This window comes from Entelurus aequoreus, linkage group LG11 (assembly GCF_033978785.1).
Source record: "Entelurus aequoreus isolate RoL-2023_Sb linkage group LG11, RoL_Eaeq_v1.1, whole genome shotgun sequence".
In the NCBI taxonomy this organism is placed as follows: Eukaryota; Metazoa; Chordata; class Actinopteri; order Syngnathiformes; family Syngnathidae; genus Entelurus; species Entelurus aequoreus.
Window position 1 is genome coordinate 9,739,239 of NC_084741.1, and position 27,348 is coordinate 9,766,586.

The following is a 27,348-nucleotide window of genomic DNA, read 5'->3' on the forward strand; positions in this document are numbered from 1 at the left end:
TCACATTCATCTTTATTCATCTCATTGGCAACTTTGTGTGTGTGTGTGTGTGTGTGTGTGTGTGTGTGTGTGCATGTGTGTGTGTGATCCAATGTGTGTGTGTGTTACATTTTCATCATGAGTCAACATTTTCTGTTGTTGTACTTTTCTTGAAGATGTTGTGTTGTTGTTGACACTCTTGTCTGCCACTCTAGAGGTCACATGTGTGATTGCTGACCAAACTAGTTCAAGTACAAGTTGAAGTACAAGTTGAAGTACAAGTTGAAGTACAAGTTGAAGTACTAGTTGAAGTACAAGTTGAAGTACAAGTTGAAGTACAAGTTGAAGTACTAGTTGAAGTACAAGTTGAAGTACAAGTTGAAGTACAAGTTGAAGTACTAGTTGAAGTACAAGTTGAAGTACAAGTTGAAGTACAAGTTGAAGTACAAGTTGAAGTACAAGTTGAAGTACAAGTTGAAGTACTAGTTGAAGTACAAGTTGAAGTACTAGTTGAAGTACAAGTTGAAGTACAAGTTGAAGTACAAGTTGAATACATTTGAGTACAAAATCATTTAAAGGAGTAAAATCTGCTGAAGGAAGTTTTATTTGACCTGAAGATGAAAGAAACACAAATATGAAACACTTTGATACAACTTCTGATCAACACATTATTGCACTGTACATACACTGTACACACACTGTACACACACTGTACACACACTGTAAATACACTGTACACACACTGTAAATACACTGTACACACACTGTACACACACTGTACGTACACTGTACATACACTAATATACTGTAAATACTGTAGTATCTTTAAAGAGTTTACTACTTACTGCTTCATGCTCAGGAATTCTTCTGAGGTACTTTCATGGTCACCTGGCAACACAAACATGTACATTGTACATTATTATACTTCATCTTGTACTGCACTACACAGCCAAATATTGATGTACATTGTACATTATTATACTTCATCTTGTACTGCAGTACACAGCCAAATATTGATGTACATTGTACATTATTATACTTCATCTTGTACTGCACTACACAGCCAAATATTGATGTACATTGTACATTATTATACTTCATCTTGTACTGCAGTACACAGCCAAATATTGATGTACATTGTATATTATTATACTCCATCTTGTACTGCACTACACAGCCAAATATTGATGTACATTGTACATTATTATACTTCATCTTGTACTGCACTACACAGCCAAATATTGATGTACATTGTATATTATTATACTTCATCTTGTACTGCAGTACACAGCCAAATATTGATGTACATTGTACATTATTATACTTCATCTTGTACTGCACTACACAGCCAAATATTGATGTACATTGTACATTATACTTCATCTTGTACTGCACTACACAGCCAAATATTGATGTACATTGTACATTATTATACTTCATCTTGTACTGCACTACACAGCCAAATATTGATGTACATTGTACATTATTATACTTCATCTTGTACTGCAGTACACAGCCAAATATTGATGTACATTGTACATTATTATACTTCATCTTGTACTGCACTACACAGCCAAATATTGATGTACATTGTATATTATTATACTTCATCTTGTACTGCACTACACAGCCAAATATTTATGTACATTGTACATTATTATACTTCATCTTGTACTGCAGTACACAGCCAAATATTGATGTACATTGTATATTATTATACTTCATCTTGTACTGCACTACACAGCCAAATATTGATGTACATTGTATATTATTATACTTCATCTTGTACTGCAGTACACAGCCAAATATTGATGTACATTGTATATTATTATACTTCATCTTGTACTGCACTACACAGCCAAATATTGATGTACATTGTACATTATTATACTTCATCTTGTACTGCACTACAAAGCCAAATATTGATGTACATTGTACATTATTATACTTCATCTTGTACTGCACTACACAGCCAAATATTAATGTACATTGTATATTATTATACTTCATCTTGTACTGCAATACACAGCCAAATATTGATGTACATTGTACATTATTATACTTCATCTTGTACTGCACTACAAAGCCAAATATTGATGTACATTGTATATTATTATACTTCATCTTGTACTGCAGTACACAGCCAAATATTGATGTACATTGTACATTATTATACTTCATCTTGTACTGCAGTACACAGCCAAATATTGATGTACATTGTACATTATTATACTTCATCTTGTACTGCAGTACACAGCCAAATATTGATGTACATTGTACATTATTATACTTCATCTTGTACTGCAGTACACAGCCAAATATTGATGTACATGGTACATTATTATACTTCATCTTGTACTGCAGTACACAGCCAAATATTGATGTACATTGTACATTATTATACTTCATCTTGTACTGCACTACACAGCCAAATATTGATGTACATTGTATATTACTATACTTCATCTTGTACTGCACTACACAGCCAAATATTGATGTACATTGTATATTATTATACTTAATCTTGTACTGCACTACACAGCCAAATATTGATGTACATTGTACATTATTATACTTCATCTTGTACTGCACTACACAGCCAAATATTGATGTACATTGTACATTATTATACTTCATCTTGTACTGCACTACACAGCCAAATATTGATGTACATTGTATATTATTATACTTAATCTTGTACTGCAGTACACACCCAAATATTGATGTACATTGTATATTATTATACTTCATCTTGTACTGCAGTACACAGCCAAATATTGTTGTACATTGTACATTACTATACTTCATCTTGTACTGCACTACACAGCCAAATATCGATGTACATTGTACATTATTATACTTCATCTTGTACTGCAGTACACAGCCAAATATTGATGTACATTGTACATTATTATACTTCATCTTGTACTGCAGTACACAGCCAAATATTGATGTACATTGTATATTATTATACTTCATCTTGTACTGCACTACACAGCCAAATATTGATGTACATTGTACATTATTATACTTCATCTTGTACTGCAGTACACAGCCAAATATAGGAAAACTTTCATCTCCTTCAAAAAGGAGTAGAAGATGTCTGCAAAAGGGAAGTGCTCGCCACACCCACAGGTACACCAACAACATAAGGGAAGTGCACCTTCTTGAAATCAAGGGTATGGACGAGCACCTTCTTGAAATCAAGGGTATGGACGAGCACCTGCTTGAAATCAAGGGTATGGACGAGCACCTGCTTGAAAACAAGGGTATGGACGAGCACCCGCTTGAAAACAAGGGTATGGACGAGCACCCGCTTGAAAACAAGGGTATGGACGAGCACCCGCTTGAAAACAAGGGTATGGACGAGCACCCGCTTGAAAACAAGGGTATGGACGAGCACCCGCTTGAAAACAAGGGTATGGACGAGCACCCGCTTGAAAACAAGGGTATGGACGAGCACCCGCTTGAAAACAAGGGTATGGACTCACCGTCTTGACCTCGGTGTAGTTGTCCAGGCCGTACTCTCCCAGCTCCCGGCCGGTTCCTGAAGCCTTGTAGCCCCCAAAGGGAGCCTGGGCTCCGAAGACGTCGTAGCAGTTGATCCTGTTAGACGTGGTGACAATCAGGGGTTGTTTGAGGTGAAGGTTTGAATCCTCCTACCAGACGGTGCCAGCACGCAAGGCATGTGAGACGTAGTTGGCCTTGTCCAAGTCCTTGGTGAAGACGGCCGCCGCCAGACCGTACTTGGAGTCATTGGCTCGCTCCACCACCTCCTCCAGGGTGTGGAACTTGAGGATCTGCATGACGGGACCAAAGATCTGCAAGACAAGATATTCTGAGGTAAATATGCTTACTATATCCTTACTTGCCTTGGCGGAGCTTTCTAGAGAGTGAAAAACTGCCAGCGAGAGGCGGCTAATGGAGATTCTACTGTTAGGCCTCCAAAACAACAACACTTCATTTGCATAATAGCCAAGCTAGAACATTGTTCTTGTAGGCCCTAAGATTAGTAGGAGATATGGTGGAGGTGTAGCTGTGTACGTGCAGAGTCCCATTCCTGTGAAAGTAAGACATGATTTCATGTTGGCTGATATTGAGGCCCTGTGGATCCAGCTTCACCTGCCACAGACCAAACCCATACTGGTTGGGTGCTGCTATAGACCACCTAGTGCCGATATAAAATACCTGGATTTAATATGCAAGATGTTGGATAAATCTAGTGATATATTTGACTGGGGACACAAACATTGATTGGTCTGCCCGCTGAAAAAGAAACTTCTTGCTGTAGCTAATGCCTGTAATCTCACACAGACCATTACACTACCAACCAGATCAACTGTAAATAGAAATGCCTGTAATCTCACACAGACCATTACACTACCAACCAGATCAACTGTAAATAGAAATGCCTGTAATCTCACACAGACCATTACACTACCAACCAGATCAACTGTAAATAGAAATGCCTGTAATCTCACACAGACCATTACACTACCAACCAGATAAACTATAAATAGAAATGCCTGTAATCTCACACAGACCATTACACTACCAACCAGATCAACTGTAAATAGAAATGCCTGTAATCTCACACAGACCATTACACTACCAACCAGATCAACTGTAAATAGAAATGCCTGTAATCTCACACAGACCATTACACTACCAACCAGATCAACTGTAAATAGAAATGCCTGTAATCTCACACAGACCATTACACTACCAACCAGATCAACTATAAATAGAAATGCCTGTAATCTCACACAGACCATTACACTACCAACCAGATCAACTATAAATAGAAATGCCTGTAATCTCACACAGACCATTACACTACCAACCAGATCAACTATAAATAGAAATGCCTGTAATCTCACACAGACCATTACACTACCAACCAGATCAACTGTAAATAGAAATGCCTGTAATCTCACACAGACCATTACACTACCAACCAGATAAACTATAAATAGAAATGCCTGTAATCTCACACAGACCATTACACTACCAACCAGATCAACTGTAAATAGAAATGCCTGTAATCTCACACAGACCATTACACTACCAACCAGATAAACTATAAATAGAAATGCCTGTAATCTCACACAGACCATTACACTACCAACCAGATCAACTATAAATAGAAATGCCTGTAATCTCACACAGACCATTACACTACCAACCAGATCAACTGTAAATAGAAATGCCTGTAATCTCACACATACCATTACACTACCAACCAGATCAACTATAAATAGAAATGCCTGTAATCTCACACAGACCATTACACTACCAACCAGATCAACTGTAAATAGAAATGCCTGTAATCTCACACATACCATTACACTACCAACCACATCAACTATAAATAGAAATGCCTGTAATCTCACACAGACCATTACACTACCAACCAAATCAACTATAAATAGAAATGCCTGTAATCTCACACAGACCATTACACTACCAACCAGATCAACTATAAATAGAAATGCCTGTAATCTCACACAGACCATTACACTACCAACCAGATCAACTATAAATAGAAATGCCTGTAATCTCACACATACCATTACACTACCAACCAGATCAACTATAAATAGAAATGCCTGTAATCTCACACAGACCATTACACTACCAACCACATCAACTATAAATAGAAATGCCTGTAATCTCACACATACCATTACACTACCAACCAGATCAACTATAAATAGAAATGCCTGTAATCTCACACAGACCATTACACTACCAACCAGATCAACTATAAATAGAAATGCCTGTAATCTCACACATACCATTACACTACCAACCAGATCAACTATAAATAGAAATGCCTGTAATCTCACACAGACCATTACACTACCAACCAGATCAACTGTAAATAGAAATGGTCTAAAGTCATCCAAATGCATTGAGCATGTATTCACTAATGTTCCTGATAAAGGCACTAAAACAGTATCAATAGCTCTTGGCTTTACGGACCACAACTTCATTGCAATAAGGAGGAAGAACAAGCTCTCCAAGGCTCCGAGTGGGACTACACATCAATATTTGAATGAGGTCAAATGTAGAGATGATGTGAAACATGCTAACTGTGTGTCTTGAGGAGGATCCTGAAGCTGCTTGGAGCACATTCATGAAGTAGCGAAGCATTCATGAAGTAGATAAGCATGCTCCTGTCAGGGAAACAAGTGGCGCCCCCTACCTAGGGAATGAGCTCAAAGCACTTATGAAGCAACGTAACCAGGCTAAAAAGTTGGCGGACTCTTCTGGTCTACTTTCTGATGCGATGATCTATCGTGAATGAAGAAATGGTGGAACTAAAATACCGTATTTCTCGGACTATAAATCATTAAGATATGGAGTCTGTTCTGGGGTTTGGAAGGAGGCCAAGGTCATCCCTCTACCCAAGGACAAAAATAAAGATTTTACTGGTAAAACAGTAGAAAGTAGATCTTTTTAAGAGTCTCTTTTTTCAGTCAGTGTACTCTTTGTTCTTGTATCTTATGCCTTACCTTGAAGGCATTGGAATGTGTGTTGGAGTATTACGTACTCCCTTCTTACCTTATCACTATTACAACCAAGAGGCTGTATTCCTTTCTGGGCAGGGTGGGGGCTGTTTTGGTACTCAATAAGTTCTCTCTTCCCGTTTGATGTGCAGACCGCTTCTAGATGCTGCTATTACCGCATTGTAAGGCTGGTCTCCTGAAGCTTTAGTAAAACTTGATAATATTCCTATTCTGTCTTGATGGTCCTTCTTACTCAACATATACAGTATGTCATCTGAAACAACTTGAGATTGACCAGTGACTTATTTCATTGAAGAGTATGTACCTCCTCCCTGGTGTAGAGTATGTGTGTAGTACCTCCTCCCTGGTGTAGAGTATGTGTGTAGTACCTCCTCCCTGGTGTAGAGTATGTGTGTAGTACCTCCTCCCTGGTGTAGAGTATGTGTGTAGTACCTCCTCCCTGGTGTAGAGTACGTGTGTAGTACCTCCTCCCTGGTGTAGAGTACGTGTGTAGTACCTCCTCCCTGGTGTAGAGTATGTGTGTAGTACCTCCTCCCTGGTGTAGAGTATGTGTGTAGTACCTCCTCCCTGGTGTAGAGTACGTGTGTAGTACCTCCTCCCTGGTGTAGAGTATGTGTGTAGTACCTCCTCCCTGGTGTAGAGTATGTGTGTAGTACCTCCTCCCTGGTGTAGAGTATGTGTGTAGTACCTCCTCCCTGGTGTAGAGTATGTGTGTAGTACCTCCTCCCTGGTGTAGAGTATGTGTGTAGTACCTCCTCCCTGGTGTAGAGTATGTGTGTAGTACCTCCTCCCTGGTGTAGAGTATGTGTGTAGTACCTCCTCCCTGGTGTAGAGTATGTGTGTAGTACCTCCTCCCTGGTGTAGAGTATGTGTGTAGTACCTCCTCCCTGGTGTAGAGTATGTGTGTAGTACCTCCTCCCTGGTGTAGAGTATGTGTGTAGTACCTCCTCCCTGGTGTAGAGTATGTGTGTAGTACCTCCTCCCTGGTGTAGAGTATGTGTGTAGTACCTCCTCCCTGGTGTAGAGTATGTGTGTAGTACCTCCTCCCTGGTGTAGAGTATGTGTGTAGTACCTCCTCCCTGGTGTAGAGTATGTGTGTAGTACCTCCTCCCTGGTGTAGAGTATGTGTGTAGTACCTCCTCCCTGGTGTAGAGTATGTGTGTAGTACCTCCTCCCTGGTGTAGAGTATGTGTGTAGTACCTCCTCCCTGGTGTAGAGTACGTGTGTAGTACCTCCTCCCTGGTGTAGAGTATGTGTGTAGTACCTCCTCCCTGGCGATGGTCATGTTGTCCTGCACGTCTCCAAAGACAGTAGGTTGGATGAAGTAACCTTTGTCAGAAGCCACGTCTCCTCCACACACCAGCCGGGCTCCTTCACTCTTCCCAACTCTGATGTAACCCAGAATCTTCTGGAACTGTTCCTCATCCACCTGCACATGCACACAGACTTCTGTAAAATATCACATGCACACACAGACTTCTCTAAAACATCATACTACTAGATAGATAGATAGTACTTTATTGATTCCTTCAGGAGAGTTAAAACTACTATTATACTACAATTACTATTACACATACACACAGAAACTTCTCTAAAATATCATACTACTACTACACATACACAGACTTCTCTAAAATAGTTATACATAATAAAGTATTTATCTACAAACTACTAGTAGGTAGTATAGGAGTATAGTATATGCAGTATAAGTACTACTACAATATAAGTAGTAGTAGTTACCTGGGTTTCTGACCACAGTATGTATATTATATGTAGTATAACTAGTGTTGTATGTATATTATATGTAGTATAACTAGTGTTGTATGTATATTATATGTAGTATAACTAGTGTTGTATGTATATTATATGTAGTATAACTAGTGTTGTATGTATATTATATGTAGTATAACTAGTGTTGTATGTATATTATATGTAGTATAACTAGTGTTGTATGTATATTATATGTAGTATAACTAGTGTTGTATGTATATTATATGTAGTATAACTAGTGTTGTATGTATATTATATGTAGTATAACTAGTGTTGTATGTATATGATATGTAGTATAACTAGTGTTGTATGTATATTATATGTAGTATAACTAGTGTTGTATGTATATTATATGTAGTATAACTAGTGTTGTATGTATATTATATGTAGTATAACTAGTGTTGTATGTATATTATATGTAGTATAACTAGTGTTGTATGTATATTATATGTAGTATAACTAGTGTTGTATGTATATGATATGTAGTATAACTAGTGTTGTATGTATATTATATGTAGTATAACTAGTGTTGTATGTATATTATATGTAGTATAACTAGTGTTGTATGTATATTATATGTAGTATAACTAGTGTTGTATGTATATTATATGTAGTATAACTAGTGTTGTATGTATATTATATGTAGTATAACTAGTGTTGTATGTATATTATATGTAGTATAACTAGTGTTGTATGTATATTATATGTAGTATAACTAGTGTTGTATGTATATTATATGTAGTATAACTAGTGTTGTATGTATATTATATGTAGTACAACTAGTGTTGTATGTATATTATATGTAGTACAACTAGTGTTGTATGTATATTATATGTAGTACAACTAGTGTTGTATGTATATTATATGTAGTATAACTAGTGTTGTATGTATATTATATGTAGTATAACTAGTGTTGTATGTATATGATATGTAGTATAACTAGTGTTGTATGTATATTATATGTAGTATAACTAGTGTTGTATGTATATGATATGTAGTATAACTAGTGTTGTATGTATATTATATGTAGTATAACTAGTAGTAGGTAGTGTTGTATGTAGTATAACTAGTAGTAGGTAGTGTTGTATGTAGTATAACTAGTAGTAGTAGTAGTTACCTGGGGTCCCTGCTCAGTGGTGAGGTCAAAGGGGTTACCGACCACACGAGAGCGTGCTCTCTCAGCACTGCGCTGCACAAAGTCCTGGTAGATGTCAGCCTGCACGAAGGTGCGTGATCCTGCACAACAACACTGGCCTTGGTTGAAGAAGAGTGCAAAGTGCGACTGTTCCACCGCATCCTCCACTGCACAACACAAAGTACACATTTAATACTACTCACATTGTACACATTTAATACTACTCACATCCTCCACTGCACAACACAAAGTACACATTTAATACTACTCACATTGTACACATTTAATACTACTCACATCCTCCACTGCACAACACAAAGTACACATTTAATACTACTCACATTGTACACATTTAATACTACTCACATCCTCCACTGCACAACACAAAGTACACATTTAATACTACTCACATCCTCCACTGCACAACACAAAGTACACATTTAATACTACTCACATTGTACACATTTAATACTACTCACATTGTACACATTTAATACTACTCACATCCTCCACTACACAACACAAAGTACACATTTAATACTACTCACATTGTACACATTTAATACTACTCACATCCTCCACTGCACAACACATTGTACACATTTAATACTACTCACATCCTCCACTGCACAACACAAAGTACACATTTAATACTACTCACATTGTACACATTTAATACTACTCACATCCTCCACTACACAACACAAAGTACACATTTAATACTACTCACATTGTACACATTTAATACTACTCACATCCTCCACTGCACAACACAAAGTACACATTTAATACTACTCACATCCTCCACTGCACAACACATTGTACACATTTAATACTACTCACATCCTCCACTGCACAACACAAAGTACACATTTAATACTACTCACATCCTCCACTGCACAACACAAAGTACACATTTAATACTACTCACATCCTCTACTGCACAACACAAAGTACACATTTAATACTACTCACATCCTCCACAGCACAACACAAAGTACACATTTAATACTACTCACATCCTCCACTGCACAACACAAAGTACACATTTAATACTACTCACATCCTCTACTGCACAACACAAAGTACACATTTAATACTACTCACATTGTACACATTTAATACTACTCACATCCTCCACTGCACAACACAAAGTACACATTTAATACTACTCACATCCTCCACTGCACAACACAAAGTACACATTTAATACTACTCACATCCTCCACTGCACAACACAAAGTACACATTTAATACTACTCACATCCTCCACTGCACAACACAAACACATTTAATACTACTCACATCCTCCACTGCACAACACAAAGTACACATTTAATACTACTCACATCCTCCACTGCACAACACATTTAATACTACTCACATCCTCCACTGCACAACACAAACACATTTAATACTACTCACATTGTACACACACATCTACTATCAAGTGCACCATGTACACACACATCTAGTTTAGTAGTGTCTACTTCCAAGTGTAGTAGTGTGTACTTCCAAGTGTAGAAGTGTATACTTCCAAGTGTAGTAGTGTGTACTTCCAAGTGTAGTAGTGTATACTTCCAAGTGTAGTAGTGTATACTTCCAAGTGTAGTAGTGTGTACTTCCAAGTGTAGTAGTGTGTACTTCCAAGTGTAGTAGTGTCTACTTCCAAGTGTAGTAGTGTCTACTTCCAAGTGTAGTAGTGTATACTTCCAAGTGTAGTAGTGTCTACTTCCAAGTGTAGTAGTGTCTACTTCCAAGTGTAGTAGTGTCTACTTCCAAGTGTAGTAGTGTGTACTTCCAAGTGTAGTAGTGTATACTTCCAAGTGTAGTAGTGTATACTTCCAAGTGTAGTAGTGTGTACTTCCAAGTGTAGTAGTGTGTACTTCCAAGTGTAGTAGTGTCTACTTCCAAGTGTAGTAGTGTCTACTTCCAAGTGTAGTAGTGTCTACTTCCAAGTGTAGTAGTGTCTACTTCCAAGTGTAGTAGTGTCTACTTCCAAGTGTAGTAGTGTCTACTTCCAAGTGTAGTAGTGTGTACTTCCAAGTGTAGTAGTGTGTACTTCCAAGTGTAGTAGTGTATACTTCCAAGTGTAGTAGTGTGTACTTCCAAGTGTAGTAGTGTATACTTCCAAGTGTAGTAGTGTGTACTTCCAAGTGTAGTAGTGTGTACTTCCAAGTGTAGTAGTGTCTACTTCCAAGTGTAGTAGTGTGTACTTCCAAGTGTAGTAGTGTGTACTTCCAAGTGTAGTAGTGTGTACTTCCAAGTGTAGTAGTGTGTACTTCCAAGTGTAGTAGTGTGAGCGTACAGTTGGCATCAGACATGATGATGTTGGGAGACTTCCCTCCCAGCTCCAGAGTGACCTTCTTCAAGTTGCTGTCACCTGACGCCTTCTGGATGAGATGACCCACCTGGTGGACACACAGCAGCATTAAACAAACAAACAAACAAACAAACAAACAAACAAACAAACAAACAAACAAACAAACAAACAAACAAACAAACAAACAAACAAACAAACAAACAAACAAACAAACAAACAAACACACACACACACACACACACACACACACACACACACACACACACACACACACACACACACACACACACACACACACACACACACACACACACACACACACACACACACACACACACACACACACACACACACACACACACACACACACACACACACACACACACACACACACACACACACACACACACACACACACACACACACACACACACACACACACACACACACACACACACACACACACACACACACACACACACACACACACACACACACACACACACACACACACACACACACACACACACACACACACACACACACACACACACACACACACACACACACACACAAAGTGAGGTAGTAAACCAAGAGTGTTCCTACCTCAGTGGAGCCTGTGAAGGCCACCTTGTCCACATCCATGTGTCTGGCAATGGCAGCTCCAGCTGTGGGCCCCATGCCTGGCAACACGTTGACCACACCTTCAGGGAAGCCCACCTTCACCAATGGTAGCCGTGCCAAGTCATGAGTATGTACAATGGTAGTCATGAGTACGTACAATGGTAGTCATGACGATGTACCTGCTGGATGAGGTGTGCCACATAGAGGGCAGTGAGAGGCGTCTGCTCAGCCACTTTCATCACCACAGTGTTGCCTGTTGCAAGAGCAGGACCAAGTTTCCATGCCTGCATCAAGAGGGGGAAGTTCCACTGCAGACACACAAGAATGGTGAATACATGATTCATGTCCTAACAAGAATGTTGAACACATGATTCATGTCCTAACAAGAATGGTGAATACATGATTCATGTCCTAACAAGAATGGTGAATACATGATTCATGTCCTAACAAGAATGGTGAATACATGATTCATGTCCTAACAAGAATGGTGAATACATGATTCATGTCCTAACAAGAATGGTGAATACATGATTCATGTCCTAACAAGAATGGTGAACACATGATTCATGTCCTAACAAGAATGGTGAATACATGATTCATGTCCTAACAAGAATGGTGAACACATGATTCATGTCCTAACAAGAATGGTGAATACATGATTCATGTCCTAACAAGAATGGTGAATACATGATTCATGTCCTAACAAGAATGGTGAACACATGATTCATGTCCTAACAAGAATGGTGAATACATGATTCATGTCCTAACAAGAATGGTGAACACATGATTCATGTCCTAACAAGAATGGTGAATACATGATTCATGTCCTAACAAGAATGGTGAATACATGATTCATGTCCTAACAAGAATGGTGAACACATGATTCATGTCCTAACAAGAATGGTGAATACATGATTCATGTCCTAACAAGAATGGTGAACACATGATTCATGTCCTAACAAGAATGGTGAATACATGATTCATGTCCTAACAAGAATGGTGAATACATGATTCATGTCCTAACAAGAATGGTGAACACATGATTCATGTCCTAACAAGAATGGTGAATACATGATTCATGTCCTAACAAGAATGGTGAACACATGATTCATGTCCTAACAAGAATGGTGAATACATGATTCATGTCCTAACAAGAATGGTGAACACATGATTCATGTCCTAACAAGAATGGTGAACACATGATTCATGTCCTAACAAGAATGGTGAATACATGATTCATGTCCTAACAAGAATGGTGAACACATGATTCATGTCCTAACAAGAATGGTGAATACATGATTCATGTCCTAACAAGAATGGTGAACACATGATTCATGTCCTAACAAGAATGGTGAATACATGATTCATGTCCTAACAAGAATGGTGAACACATGATTCATGTCCTAACAAGAATGGTGAATACATGATTCATGTCCTAACAAGAATGGTGAATACATGATTCATGTCCTAACAAGAATGGTGAACACATGATTCATGTCCTAACAAGAATGGTGAATACATGATTCATGTCCTAACAAGAATGGTGAACACATGATTCATGTCCTAACAAGAATGGTGAATACATGATTCATGTCCTAACAAGAATGGTGAATACATGATTCATGTCCTAACAAGAATGGTGAACACATGATTCATGTCCTAACAAGAATGGTGAATACATGATTCATGTCCTAACAAGAATGGTGAACACATGATTCATGTCCTAACAAGAATGGTGAATACATGATTCATGTCCTAACAAGAATGGTGAATACATGATTCATGTCCTAACAAGAATGGTGAACACATGATTCATGTCCTAACAAGAATGGTGAATACATGATTCATGTCCTAACAAGAATGGTGAACACATGATTCATGTCCTAACAAGAATGGTGAATACATGATTCATGTCCTAACAAGAATGGTGAACACATGATTCATGTCCTAACAAGAATGGTGAACACATGATTCATGTCCTAACAAGAATGGTGAATACATGATTCATGTCCTAACAAGAATGGTGAACACATGATTCATGTCCTAACAAGAATGGTGAATACATGATTCATGTCCTAACAAGAATGGTGAACACATGATTCATGTCCTAACAAGAATGGTGAATACATGATTCATGTCCTAACAAGAATGGTGAACACATGATTCATGTCCTAACAAGAATGGTGAATACATGATTCATGTCCTAACAAGAATGGTGAACACATGATTCATGTCCTAACAAGAATGGTGAACACATGATTCATGTCCTAACAAGAATGGTGAATACATGATTCATGTCCTAACAAGAATGGTGAACACATGATTCATGTCCTAACAAGAATGGTGAATATTTGGAACATTGCACAACAAACAAGGCTTATGTTTTGTTAAAATGACTTAAAGGGAAAGTGCACTTTTTGTAATGTTGTCTATCATTCACAATGTAAGACAACATGTGTTGTTGTGTCATACATTCTAAATAGTACAATACAGCAAGTAAGAGGTGGCTAACAATGCAGCTAATAGGAGTACACTATTAAAGTCCGCTAAATAACAATACTTCATTTACATGTGGTGACCTGAATATTAAGTATGAGTGATATTATTATTATAAGTGCTAACACAGAGGAACTACTTTTAGTGATGCTGTGATCACAGAGAGCTAACTAGCTTATGCTGCTATATTGAGCTGCTGCATGGCCTCTGAGTCGGTGAAAGTGAAATCCAGATGATAAATCGTGCCTCTCCCCTGGATAGTAGAAGGTTGTAGACATAATCTGACAAGTTGGTCAACTTTGACATGCATCTTGGACCCGGAGGTGGGCAGAAAGACACCAAAACCCTTCGTCATTGTACAGTAAGTGATTGTTTGATTATGTTGTTTAGCACTGAGCGATACTGCTACATGACGCTCGGTCTGCATCGGTTTAGCTTCTAACACTTGTAGATCATCTTCCTTATATTCAGGCTCAAAAATCATAGTCTTTGTTGTCTCATCAAGTCTACTTGATTTGTAGTCTTGTTGTTGAAGGGAAAGTGAGCGTTGTGATGCGTCTGTGAAATGAATACTTAAAATGATCAAATATGTAACTTTTACATGTTATTATGAATGTTACTAGATGCTACATGTATACTTACAGTGTGTATATAAAACCTTTATGGCGGCGTTTGGATGTTTTTAGAGCGCTTTATAGGCGGAATAGAGCGACTTTTAATAGCTTCGTTAGCTGACTGTTGCTAGCGTTTCTTTATGATTTAGAATGCACAAAGAAATAACAAGGTGTTCTTGTCTCACATAAGTGAATCATGGAGGACATTCCAGAAAAAAGTGCTTGTCAGCTAAACGATTTTTAAATCAACTTAAAAATGACAAAATTGCTTCAGAAGCTGACAGGTGGATGACGCATGTCAAACTTTCATTCTTTTTTGGGCTGTTGGTTCCATTTTGATCGGAGATTTCAAATGGATTCATGGCGACTGATCACTATTTGCAGGCCTGTCGAAATGATGCACTGAAACTGAACAGGAGAAGCTGCTGATGGTGTGTTTGACAAAGTAAATCATTGTTACACCAAACTATTCTTTCATACAACATTCCTATTTTCAAAGTGTGTCACACATTAGAACGGGGCTGCCCCGCCAGGCCCGACCACAAGTCCTGAATCCAGCGGCTGATCCCTCCAAGTCATTTCTCACATGTTATGTTGGAAGGAATGGAGCTTTGTCCCTGTGGGTGGAGGCGGCGCGCGCACACTTACCGGTATGATCTGTCCACACACTCCAACAGGTTCATGTCTGGTGTAGCAGAAGTAATCTCCGTCAATGGGGATGGTCTTTCCTTCCCACTTGTCAGCCCAGCCTGCGTAGTACCTGGACCAAAGTACAGGAAACAACTGCATTTGTCTGGGTCACCGCCTTACCACCATTTCCAATCCTGTTACCTGAGACACTTCACCACGTTGGGCACATCCACGGTGTAAGAGACGGCGTAGGGCTTGCCGTTGTCCAGGGTCTCCAACTCCTACGGACACATGTGGCCTGGCTTCAAACACACCATAGACCCGAAGACATAGTAGTCCTCTCCAACATTCACCACCATCCATCCATTTTCTACCAACAACTGAGTCAATGTTGAATAGTTTCTGAAAACTGAGTGAATGAAACATGTTGAATAGTTTCTGACAACTGAGTCAATGAAACATGTTGAATAGTTTCTGACAACTGAGTCAATGAAACATGTTGAATAGTATCTGACAACTGAGTCAATGAAACATGTTGAATAGTTTCTGACAACTGAGTCAATGAAACATGTTGAATAGTTTCTGACAACTGAGTCAATGAAACATGTTGAATAGTTTCTGACAACTGAGTCAATGAAACATGTTGAATAGTTTCTGACAACTGAGTCAATGAAACATGTTGAATAGTTTCTGACAACTGAGTCAATGAAACATGTTGAATAGTATCTGACAACTGAGTCAATGAAACATGTTGAATAGTTTCTGACAACTGAGTGAATGAAACATGTTGAATAGTTTCTGACAACTGAGTCAATGAAACATGTTGAATAGTTTCTGACAACTGAGTCAATGAAACATGTTGAATAGTATCTGACAACTGAGTCAATGAAACATGTTGAATAGTTTCTGACAACTGAGTCAATGAAACATGTTGAATAGTTTCTGACAACTGAGTCAATGAAACATGTTGAATAGTATCTGACAACTGAGTCAATGAAACATGTTGAATAGTTTCTGACAACTGAGTCAATGAAACATGTTGAATAGTTTCTGACAACTGAGTCAATGAAACATGTTGAATAGTTTCTGACAACTGAGTCAATGTTGAATAGTTTCTGACAACTGAGTCAATGAAACATGTTGAATAGTTTCTGACAACTGAGTCAATGAAACATGTTGAATAGTTTCTGACAACTGAGTCAATGAAACATGTTGAATAGTTTCTGACAACTGAGTCAATGAAACATGTTGAATAGTTTCTGACAACTGAGTCAATGTTGAATAGTTTCTGACAACTGAGTCAATGAAACATGTTGAATAGTTTCTGACAACTGAGTCAATGAAACATGTTGAATAGTTTCTGACAACTGAGTCAATGAAACATGTTGAATAGTTTCTGACAACTGAGTCAATGGAACATGTTGAATAGTTTCTGACAACTGAGTCAATGAAACATGTTGAATAGTTTCTGACAACTGAGTCAATGAAACATGTTGAATAGTTTCTGACAACTGAGTCAATGTTGAATAGTTTCTGACAACTGAGTCAATGAAACATGTTGAATAGTTTCTGACAACTGAGTCAATGAAACATGTTGAATAGTTTCTGACAACTGAGTCAATGAAACATGTTGAATAGTTTCTGACAACTGAGTCAATGAAACATGTTGAATAGTTTCTGACAACTGAGTCAATGAAACATGTTGAATAGTTTCTGACAACTGAGTCAATGAAACATGTTGAATAGCTTCTGACAACTGAGTCAATGTTGAATAGTTTCTGACAACTGAGTCAATGTTGAATAGTTTCTGACAACTGAGTCAATGAAACATGTTGAATAGTTTCTGACAACTGAGTCAATGAAACATGTTGAATAGTTTCTGACAACTGAGTCAATGAAACATGTTGAATAGTTTCTGACAACGGAGTCAATGTTGAATAGTTTCTGACAACTGAGTCAATGTTGAATAGTTTCTGACAACTGAGTCAATGAAACATGTTGAATAGTATCTGACAACTGAGTCAATGAAACATGTTGAATAGCATCTGACAACTGAGTCAATGAAACATGTTTAATAGCATCTGACAACTGAGTCAATGAAACATGTTGAATAGTTTCTGACAACTGAGTCAATGAAACATGTTGAATAGTTTCTGACAACTGAGTCAATGAAAGCTTCATTATAAACATGAACTAGCGAGTGAAAAGCTTCATTACAAACATGAACTAGCGAGTGAAAAGCTTCATTACAAACATGAACTAGCGAGTGAAAAGCTTCATTAAAAACATGAACTAGCGAGTGAAAAGCTTCATTATAAACATGAACTAGCGAGTGAAAAGCTTCATTACAAACATGAACTAGCGAGTGAAAAGCTTCATTACAAACATGAACTAGCGAGTGAAAAGCTTCATTAAAAACATGAACTAGCGAGTGAAAAGCTTCATTATAAACATGAACTAGCGAGTGAAAAGCTTCATTATAAACATGAACTAGCGAGTGAAAAGCTTCATTATAAACATGAACTAGCGAGTGAAAAGCTTCATTATAAACATGAACTAGCGAGTGAAAAGCTTCATTATAAACATGAACTAGCGAGTGAAAAGCTTCATTACAAACATGAACTAGCGAGTGAAAAGCTTCATTACAAACATGAACTAGCGAGTGAAAAGCTTCATTACAAACATGAACTAGCGAGTGAAAAGCTTCATTACAAACATGAACTAGCGAGTGAAAAGCTTCATTAAAAACATGAACTAGCGAGTGAAAAGCTTCATTACAAACATGAACTAGCGAGTGAAAAGCTTCATTATAAACATGAACTAGCGAGTGAAAAGCTTCATTATAAACATGAACTAGCGAGTGAAAAGCTTCATTACAAACATGAACTAGCGAGTGAAAAGCTTCATTACAAACATGAACTAGCGAGTGAAAAGCTTCATTACAAACATGAACTAGCGAGTGAAAAGCTTCATTACAAACATGAACTAGCGAGTGAAAAGCTTCATTAAAAACATGAACTAGCGAGTGAAAAGCTTCATTAAAAACATGAACTAGCGAGTGAAAAGCTTCATTATAAACATGAACTAGCGAGTGAAAAGCTTCATTACAAACATAAACTAGCGAGTGAAAAGCTTCATTATAAACATGAACTAGCGAGTGAAAAGCTTCATTATAAACATGAACTAGCGAGTGAAAAGCTTCATTATAAACATGAACTAGCGAGTGAAAAGCTTCATTATAAACATGAACTAGCGAGTGAAAAGCTTGATTATAAACATGAACTAGCGTGTGAAAAGCTTGATTATAAACATGAACTAGCGAGTGAAAAGCTTCATTATAAACATGAACTAGCGAGTGAAAAGCTTCATTATAAACATGAACTAGCGAGTGAAAAGCTTCATTATAAACATGAACTAGCGAGTGAAAAGCTTGATTATAAACATGAACTAGCGAGTGAAAAGCTTCATTATAAACATGAACTAGCGAGTGAAAAGCTTCATTATAAACATGAACTAGCGAGTGAAAAGCTTCATTACAAACATGAACTAGCGAGTGAAAAGCTTCATTATAAACATGAACTAGCGAGTGAAAAGCTTCATTATAAACATGAACTAGGGAGTGAAAAGCTTCATTACAAACATGAACTAGCGAGTGAAAAGCTTCATTAAAAACATGAACTAGCGAGTGAAAAGCTTCATTATAAACATGAACTAGCGAGTGAAAAGCTTCATTATAAACATGAAATAGCGAGTGAAAAGCTTCATTATAAACATGAACTAGCGAGTGAAAAGCTTCATTATAAACATGAACTAGCGAGTGAAAAGCTTCATTACAAACATGAACTAGCGAGTGAAAAGCTTCATTACAAACATGAACTAGCGAGTGAAAAGCTTCATTACAAACATGAACTAGCGAGTGAAAAGCTTCATTACAAACATGAACTAGCGAGTGAAAAGCTTCATTAAAAACATGAACTAGCGAGTGAAAAGCTTCATTAAAAACATGAACTAGCGAGTGAAAAGCTTCATTATAAACATGAACTAGCGAGTGAAAAGCTTCATTAAAAACATGAACTAGCGAGTGAAAAGCTTCATTATAAACATGAACTAGCGAGTGAAAAGCTTCATTATAAACATGAACTAGCGAGTGAAAAGCTTCATTACAAACATGAACTAGCGAGTGAAAAGCTTCATTACAAACATGAACTAGCGAGTGAAAAGCTTCATTACAAACATGAACTAGCGAGTGAAAAGCTTCATTACAAACATGAACTAGCGAGTGAAAAGCTTCATTAAAAACATGAACTAGCGAGTGAAAAGCTTCATTACAAACATGAACTAGCGAGTGAAAAGCTTCATTACAAACATAAACTAGCGAGTGAAAAGCTTCATTATAAACATGAACTAGCGAGTGAAAAGCTTCATTATAAAGATGAACTAGCGAGTGAAAAGCTTCATTATAAACATGAACTAGCGAGTGAAAAGCTTCATTATAAACATGAACTAGCGAGTGAAAAGCTTGATTATAAACATGAACTAGCGTGTGAAAAGCTTGATTATAAACATGAACTAGCGAGTGAAAAGCTTCATTATAAACATGAACTAGCGAGTGAAAAGCTTCATTATAAACATGAACTAGCGAGTGAAAAGCTTGATTATAAACATGAACTAGCGAGTGAAAAGCTTCATTATAAACATGAACTAGCGAGTGAAAAGCTTCATTATAAACATGAACTAGCGAGTGAAAAGCTTCATTACAAACATGAACTAGCGAGTGAAAAGCTTCATTATAAACATGAACTAGCGAGTGAAAAGCTTCATTATAAACATGAACTAGGGAGTGAAAAGCTTCATTACAAACATGAACTAGCGAGTGAAAAGCTTCATTAAAAACATGAACTAGCGAGTGAAAAGCTTCATTATAAACATGAACTAGCGAGTGAAAAGCTTCATTATAAACATGAAATAGCGAGTGAAAAGCTTCATTATAAACATGAACTAGCGAGTGAAAAGCTTCATTATAAACATGAACTAGCGAGTGAAAAGCTTCATTACAAACATGAACTAGCGAGTGAAAAGCTTCATTACAAACATGAACTAGCGAGTGAAAAGCTTCATTACAAACATGAACTAGCGAGTGAAAAGCTTCATTACAAACATGAACTAGCGAGTGAAAAGCTTCATTAAAAACATGAACTAGCGAGTGAAAAGCTTCATTATAAACATGAACTAGCGAGTGAAAAGCTTCATTAAAAACATGAACTAGCGAGTGAAAAGCTTCATTATAAACATGAACTAGCGAGTGAAAAGCTTCATTATAAACATGAACTAGCGAGTGAAAAGCTTCATTACAAACATGAACTAGCGAGTGAAAAGCTTCATTACAAACATGAACTAGCGAGTGAAAAGCTTCATTACAAACATGAACTAGCGAGTGAAAAGCTTCATTACAAACATGAACTAGCGAGTGAAAAGCTTCATTAAAAACATGAACTAGCGAGTGAAAAGCTTCATTAAAAACATGAACTAGCGAGTGAAAAGCTTCATTATAAACATGAACTAGCGAGTGAAAAGCTTCATTACAAACATAAACTAGCGAGTGAAAAGCTTCATTATAAACATGAACTAGCGAGTGAAAAGCTTCATTATAAACATGAACTAGCGAGTGAAAAGCTTCATTATAAACATGAACTAGCGAGTGAAAAGCTTCATTATAAACATGAACTAGCGAGTGAAAAGCTTGATTATAAACATGAACTAGCGTGTGAAAAGCTTGATTATAAACATGAACTAGCGAGTGAAAAGCTTCATTATAAACATGAACTAGCGAGTGAAAAGCTTCATTATAAACATGAACTAGCGAGTGAAAAGCTTCATTATAAACATGAACTAGCGAGTGAAAAGCTTGATTATAAACATGAACTAGCGAGTGAAAAGCTTCATTATAAACATGAACTAGCGAGTGAAAAGCTTCATTATAAACATGAACTAGCGAGTGAAAAGCTTCATTACAAACATGAACTAGCGAGTGAAAAGCTTCATTATAAACATGAACTAGCGAGTGAAAAGCTTCATTATAAACATGAACTAGGGAGTGAAAAGCTTCATTACAAACATGAACTAGCGAGTGAAAAGCTTCATTATAAACATGAACTAGCGAGTGAAAAGCATGATGAAAGGAACTGACCGCCAGGTAGGCAGCATCCTTCTCGATGGCATCTGCCAAGCGGCTGAGAAGAAGGCCGCGATGGGAGGCATCCATCCGTCTCCATGGCGACCCCAGCCGGAAGGCATCCCGTGCTGCCTTCACTGCCTTGTCAACATCAACCTGGCAACATGGAAGGTACATCATCATCATGACATTATTTGTATTAATAGTTACCAACTAGTGCTCATTTCATTTACTACTTGTATCATTGTAATAATAATAGCAAATAGTGATAAACTAGTGGTAAGGATGTTTGAGGACTAGAGTCTAGATCTGTGGTGGGACAGAACCATTGGAGGTAGGAGAACTAGGGTCTAGATCTGTGGTGGGACGTTGGAGGACTAGAGTCTAAAGAGTGTGCGACAGTCGGGACGCACTCCACTCTGTGCGACAGTCGGGAGACGCGCACTCCGCGACAGTCGGGGGACACGCACTCCGCGACAGTCGGGGGACACGCACTCCGCGACAGTCGGGGGACACGCACTCCGCGACAGTCGGGGGACACGCACTCCGCGACAGTCGGGGGACACGCACTCCGCGACAGTCGGGGGACACGCACTCCGCGACAGTCGGGGGAGACGCACTCCGCGACAGTCGGGGGACACGCACTCCGCGACAGTCGGGGGAGACGCACTCCGCGACAGTCGGGGGAGACGCACTCCGCGACAGTCGGGGGAGACGCACTCCGCGACAGTCGGGGGAGACGCACTCCGCGACAGTCGGGGGAGACGCACTCCGCGACAGTCGGGGGAGACGCACTCCGCGACAGTCGGGGGAGACGCACTCCGCGACAGTCGGGGGAGACGCACTCCGCGACAGTCGGGGGAGACGCACTCCGCGACAGTCGGGGGAGACGCACTCCGCGACAGTCGGGGGAGACGCACTCCGCGACAGTCGAGGGACGCACTCCGCGACAGTCGAGGGACGCACTCCGCGACCGTCGAGGGACGCACTCCGCGACCGTCGAGGGACGCACTCCGCGACCGTCGAGGGACGCACTCCGCGACAGTCGAGGGACGCACTCCGCGACAGTCGAGGGACGCACTCCGCGACAGTCGAGGGACGCACTCTCTGCGACAGTCGAGGGACGCACTCTCTGCGACAGTCGAGGGACGCACTCTCTGCGACAGTCGAGGGACGCACTCTCTGCGACAGTCGAGGGACGCACTCTCTGCGACAGTCGAGGGACGCACTCTCTGCGACAGTCGGGACGCACTCTCTGCGACAGTCGGGACGCACTCTCTGCGACAGTCGGGACGCACTCCGCGACAGTCGGGACGCACTCCGCGACAGTCGGGACGCACTCCGCGACAGTCGGGGGACGCACTCCGCGACAGTCGGGGGACGCACTCCGCGACAGTCGGGGGACGCACTCCGCGACCGTCGGGGGACGCACTCCGCGACCGTCGGGGGACGCACTCCGCGACCGTCGGGGGACGCACTCCGCGACCGTCGGGGGACGCACTCCGCGACCGTCGGGGGACGCACTCCGCGACCGTCGGGGGACGCACTCCGCGACCGTCGAGGGACGCACTCCGCGACAGTCGAGGGACGCACTCCGCGACAGTCGAGGGACGCACTCCGCGACAGTCGAGGGACGCACTCCGCGACCGTCGAGGGACGCACTCCGCGACAGTCGAGGGACGCACTCCGCGACAGTCGAGGGACGCACTCCGCGACAGTCGAGGGACGCACTCTCTGCGACAGTCGAGGGACGCACTCTCTGCGACAGTCGAGGGACGCACTCTCTGCGACAGTCGAGGGACGCACTCTCTGCGACAGTCGGGACGCACTCTCTGCGACAGTCGGGACGCACTCCGCGACAGTCGGGACGCACTCCGCGACAGTCGGGGGACGCACTCCGCGACAGTCGGGGGACGCACTCCGCGACAGTCGGGGGACGCACTCCGCGACCGTCGGGGGACGCACTCCGCGACCGTCGGGGGACGCACTCCGCGACCGTCGGGGGACGCACTCCGCGACCGTCGGGGGACGCACTCCGCGACCGTCGGGGGACGCACTCCGCGACCGTCGGGGGACGCACTCCGCGACCGTCGGGGGACGCACTCCGCGACCGTCGGGGGACGCACTCCGCGACCGTCGGGGGACGCACTCCGCGACCGTCGGGAGACACGCACTCCGCGACAGTCGGGGGACGCACTCCGCGACAGTCGGGGGACGCACTCCGCGACAGTCGGGGGACGCACTCCGCGACAGTCGAGGGACGCACTCCGCGACAGTCGAGGGACGCACTCCGCGACAGTCGAGGGACGCACTCCGCGACAGTCGAGGGACGCACTCCGCGACAGTCGAGGGACGCACTCTCTGCGACAGTCGGGACGCACACTCTGCGACAGTCGGGACGCACTCTGCGACAGTCGGGACGCACTCTGCGACAGTCGGGACGCACTCTGCGACAGTCGAGGGACACACTCTGCGACAGTCGAGGGACACACTCTGCGACAGTCGAGGGACACACTCTGCGACAGTCGAGGGACACACTCTGCGACAGTCGAGGGACACACTCTGCGACAGTCGAGGGACACACTCTGCGACAGTCGAGGGACACACTCCGCGACAGTCGAGGGACACACTCCGCGACAGTCGAGGGACACACTCTGCGACAGTCGAGGGACACACTCTGCGACAGTCGAGGGACACACTCTGCGACAGTCGAGGGACACACTCTGCGACAGTCGAGGGACACACTCTGCGACAGTCGAGGGACACACTCTGCGACAGTCGAGGGACACACTCTGCGACAGTCGAGGGACACACTCTGCGACAGTCGAGGGACACACTCTGCGACAGTCGAGGGACACACTCCGCGACAGTCGAGGGACACACTCCGCGACAGTCGAGGGACACACTCTGCGACAGTCGAGGGACACACTCTGCGACAGTCGAGGGACACACTCCGCGACAGTCGAGGGACACACTCTGCGACAGTCGAGGGACACACTCCGCGACAGTCGAGGGACACACTCCGCGACAGTCGAGGGACACACTCTGCGACAGTCGAGGGACACACTCCGCGACAGTCGAGGGACGCACTCCGCGACAGTCGAGGGACACACTCCGCGACAGTCGAGGGACACACTCTGCGACAGTCGAGGGACACACTCTGCGACAGTCGAGGGACACACTCTGCGACAGTCGAGGGACACACTCTGCGACAGTCGAGGGACACACTCTGCGACAGTCGAGGGACACACTCTGCGACAGTCGAGGGACACACTCTGCGACAGTCGAGGGACACACTCTGCGACAGTCGAGGGACACACTCTGCGACAGTCGAGGGACACACTCTGCGACAGTCGAGGGACACACTCTGCGACAGTCGAGGGACACACTCTGCGACAGTCGAGGGACACACTCTCTGCTAACAAAAAGCCCACACAAATGTTGAGTTTGTTTACCTCACTGGCCTCAGCCACATGGCAGATGATCTCCCCCGTCGCTGGGTTGATTGTGGGGAAACTTTTTCCACTTTCTGCATCTTGCCATCGGTTGTTGATGAACAGCTGCAACACAAAGAAAAACTTCATTCATTGCTGCCAATCACAGGACACATACTAAGTAAGTGTTGGTGCCAATCACAGGACACATACTAAGTAAGTGTTGGTGCCAATCACAGGACACATACTAAGTAAGTGTTGGTGCCAATCACAGGACACATACTAAGTAAGTGTTGGTGCCAATCACAGGACACATACTAAGTAAGTGTTGGTGCCAATCACAGGACACATACTAAGTAAGTGTTGGTGCCAATCACAGGACACATACTAAGTAAGTGTTGGTGCCAATCACAGGACACATACTAAGTAAGTGTTAAACACTGTTGTTACAATATAACATTATTATATACACACTATTGATACAATATAACAATATTATATTCACATTGTTGTTACAATAAAACAGTATAAATGTGTACTTGCAAATAAAGATATACTGTTAAATCGAAACTACTCCACCGCAGTACCCCTCATTGTCCACTGCGGGGCGCTACAACATTATGTAATTATACACATTTATGGCCGAGAATAGCTGAAATGTGAACCCTGAAGAAGGCGGATTTAATGTGCGCGCTGACACTAGCTTAGATCACATAAACAAGCATGAAACAATGATTTAGATCACATAAACAAGCATGAAACAATGATTTAGATCACATAAACAAGCATGAAACAATGACTTGTGACACAAAGCAACAGGGGCTGTCGTAAAAGCGTTGCTAGGTTACCTGGCTGTCCAAAGTACAGCACGTCTGCTCCAACTGACTTACCTTGTTAAAGTGCACTTCCGGCCGGGTGTTGGGAGCGGGAATGGCGGCGGCCGAGTAGCGGCGCCACGACGCTGCTCCCCCGCGTGGAATGAAGGTGGAAGTCAGTGCGCGGAGCATGACGACCACTTTGATGCTCGCTCGTCAAACAAAACTAGCAGACTGCCAAACAAGCTCGCGACTGGCTTTAAAAAAGCATTTGGCCCCGCCCACTTTTGACGTCACCGTCTGCTGACCAACCCGTGACCTTTAGACAGAACACGTGACCAAAGTTTGGATACATTGCTAAACAAATACTGGAATAAGAAGTATGTGAATAAATACATACAAAATGCATTTCTACGAGTATTTATTGCCACATTTATCGATTTCTACATTAAATTCCACCTGTATTGATTTCTACAATTGTATTCCCACATTTACGCATTTCCAGACGCATGAATGTATTTCCACTTTTTCTGTATTCTTTATTTTGCACATCTACTCATTTCCATGTGTATATGTTTAAAGTGTATATGTTTCTATACTTTCACTCATTTCCACATGTATATGTTTCTATACTTTCACTCATTTCCACATGTATATGTTTAAAGTGTATATGTTTCTATACTTTCACTCATTTCCACGTGTATATGTTTAAAGTGTATATGTTTCTATTTAACACTTTCAGTCATTTCCACATTTGCTAGGAGGGTAGGCGGGACTACCGGCAGTCTCATTTGGGATTGGTCAATTGAGTGAACCATGTGAC

The 27,348-nt window shown here is 41.2% G+C and overlaps 1 protein-coding gene across 2 annotated transcripts; it reads right to left on the reverse strand.

Moving 5' to 3' along the window:
- LOC133660560 (aldehyde dehydrogenase, mitochondrial-like) lies at window positions 1-26,771 on the reverse strand. Of its 2 annotated transcripts, XM_062064106.1 has the most exons (14): window positions 26,601-26,771; window positions 25,732-25,836; window positions 22,292-22,432; window positions 16,306-16,385; window positions 16,123-16,234; window positions 12,544-12,672; window positions 12,347-12,460; window positions 11,726-11,828; window positions 9,400-9,584; window positions 7,777-7,941; window positions 3,643-3,800; window positions 3,471-3,585; window positions 825-867; window positions 1-590 (listed from the first exon to the last, which is right to left on the reverse strand). In XM_062064106.1, the coding sequence occupies exons 1-13, from the start codon at window positions 26,715-26,717 to the stop codon at window positions 835-837; spliced, it is 1,557 nt and encodes a 518-aa protein (XP_061920090.1). In that variant the 5' UTR covers window positions 26,718-26,771; the 3' UTR covers window positions 1-590; window positions 825-834. The 2 variants fall into 2 exon arrangements, with proteins under 2 accessions (XP_061920090.1, XP_061920091.1); XM_062064107.1 differs by lacking the exon at window positions 1-590 and having other exon boundaries at window positions 824-867.
- Window positions 26,772-27,348: the final 577 nt, after the last annotated feature.

Excerpts from the sequence above, each read along its gene's own strand:
- LOC133660560 (XM_062064106.1), bottom strand. The coding sequence starts at position 26,717 with ATGCTCCGCGCACTGACTTCCACCTTCATTCCACGCGGGGGAGCAGCG. Across the intron at positions 22,433-25,731 it reads ATGTGGCTGAGGCCAGTGAG|GTTGATGTTGACAAGGCAGT; the intron begins GTAAACAAACTC and ends CCATGTTGCCAG. Across the intron at positions 868-3,470 it reads ACTACACCGAGGTCAAGACG|GTGACCATGAAAGTACCTCA; the intron begins GTGAGTCCATAC and ends TTGTGTTGCCAG.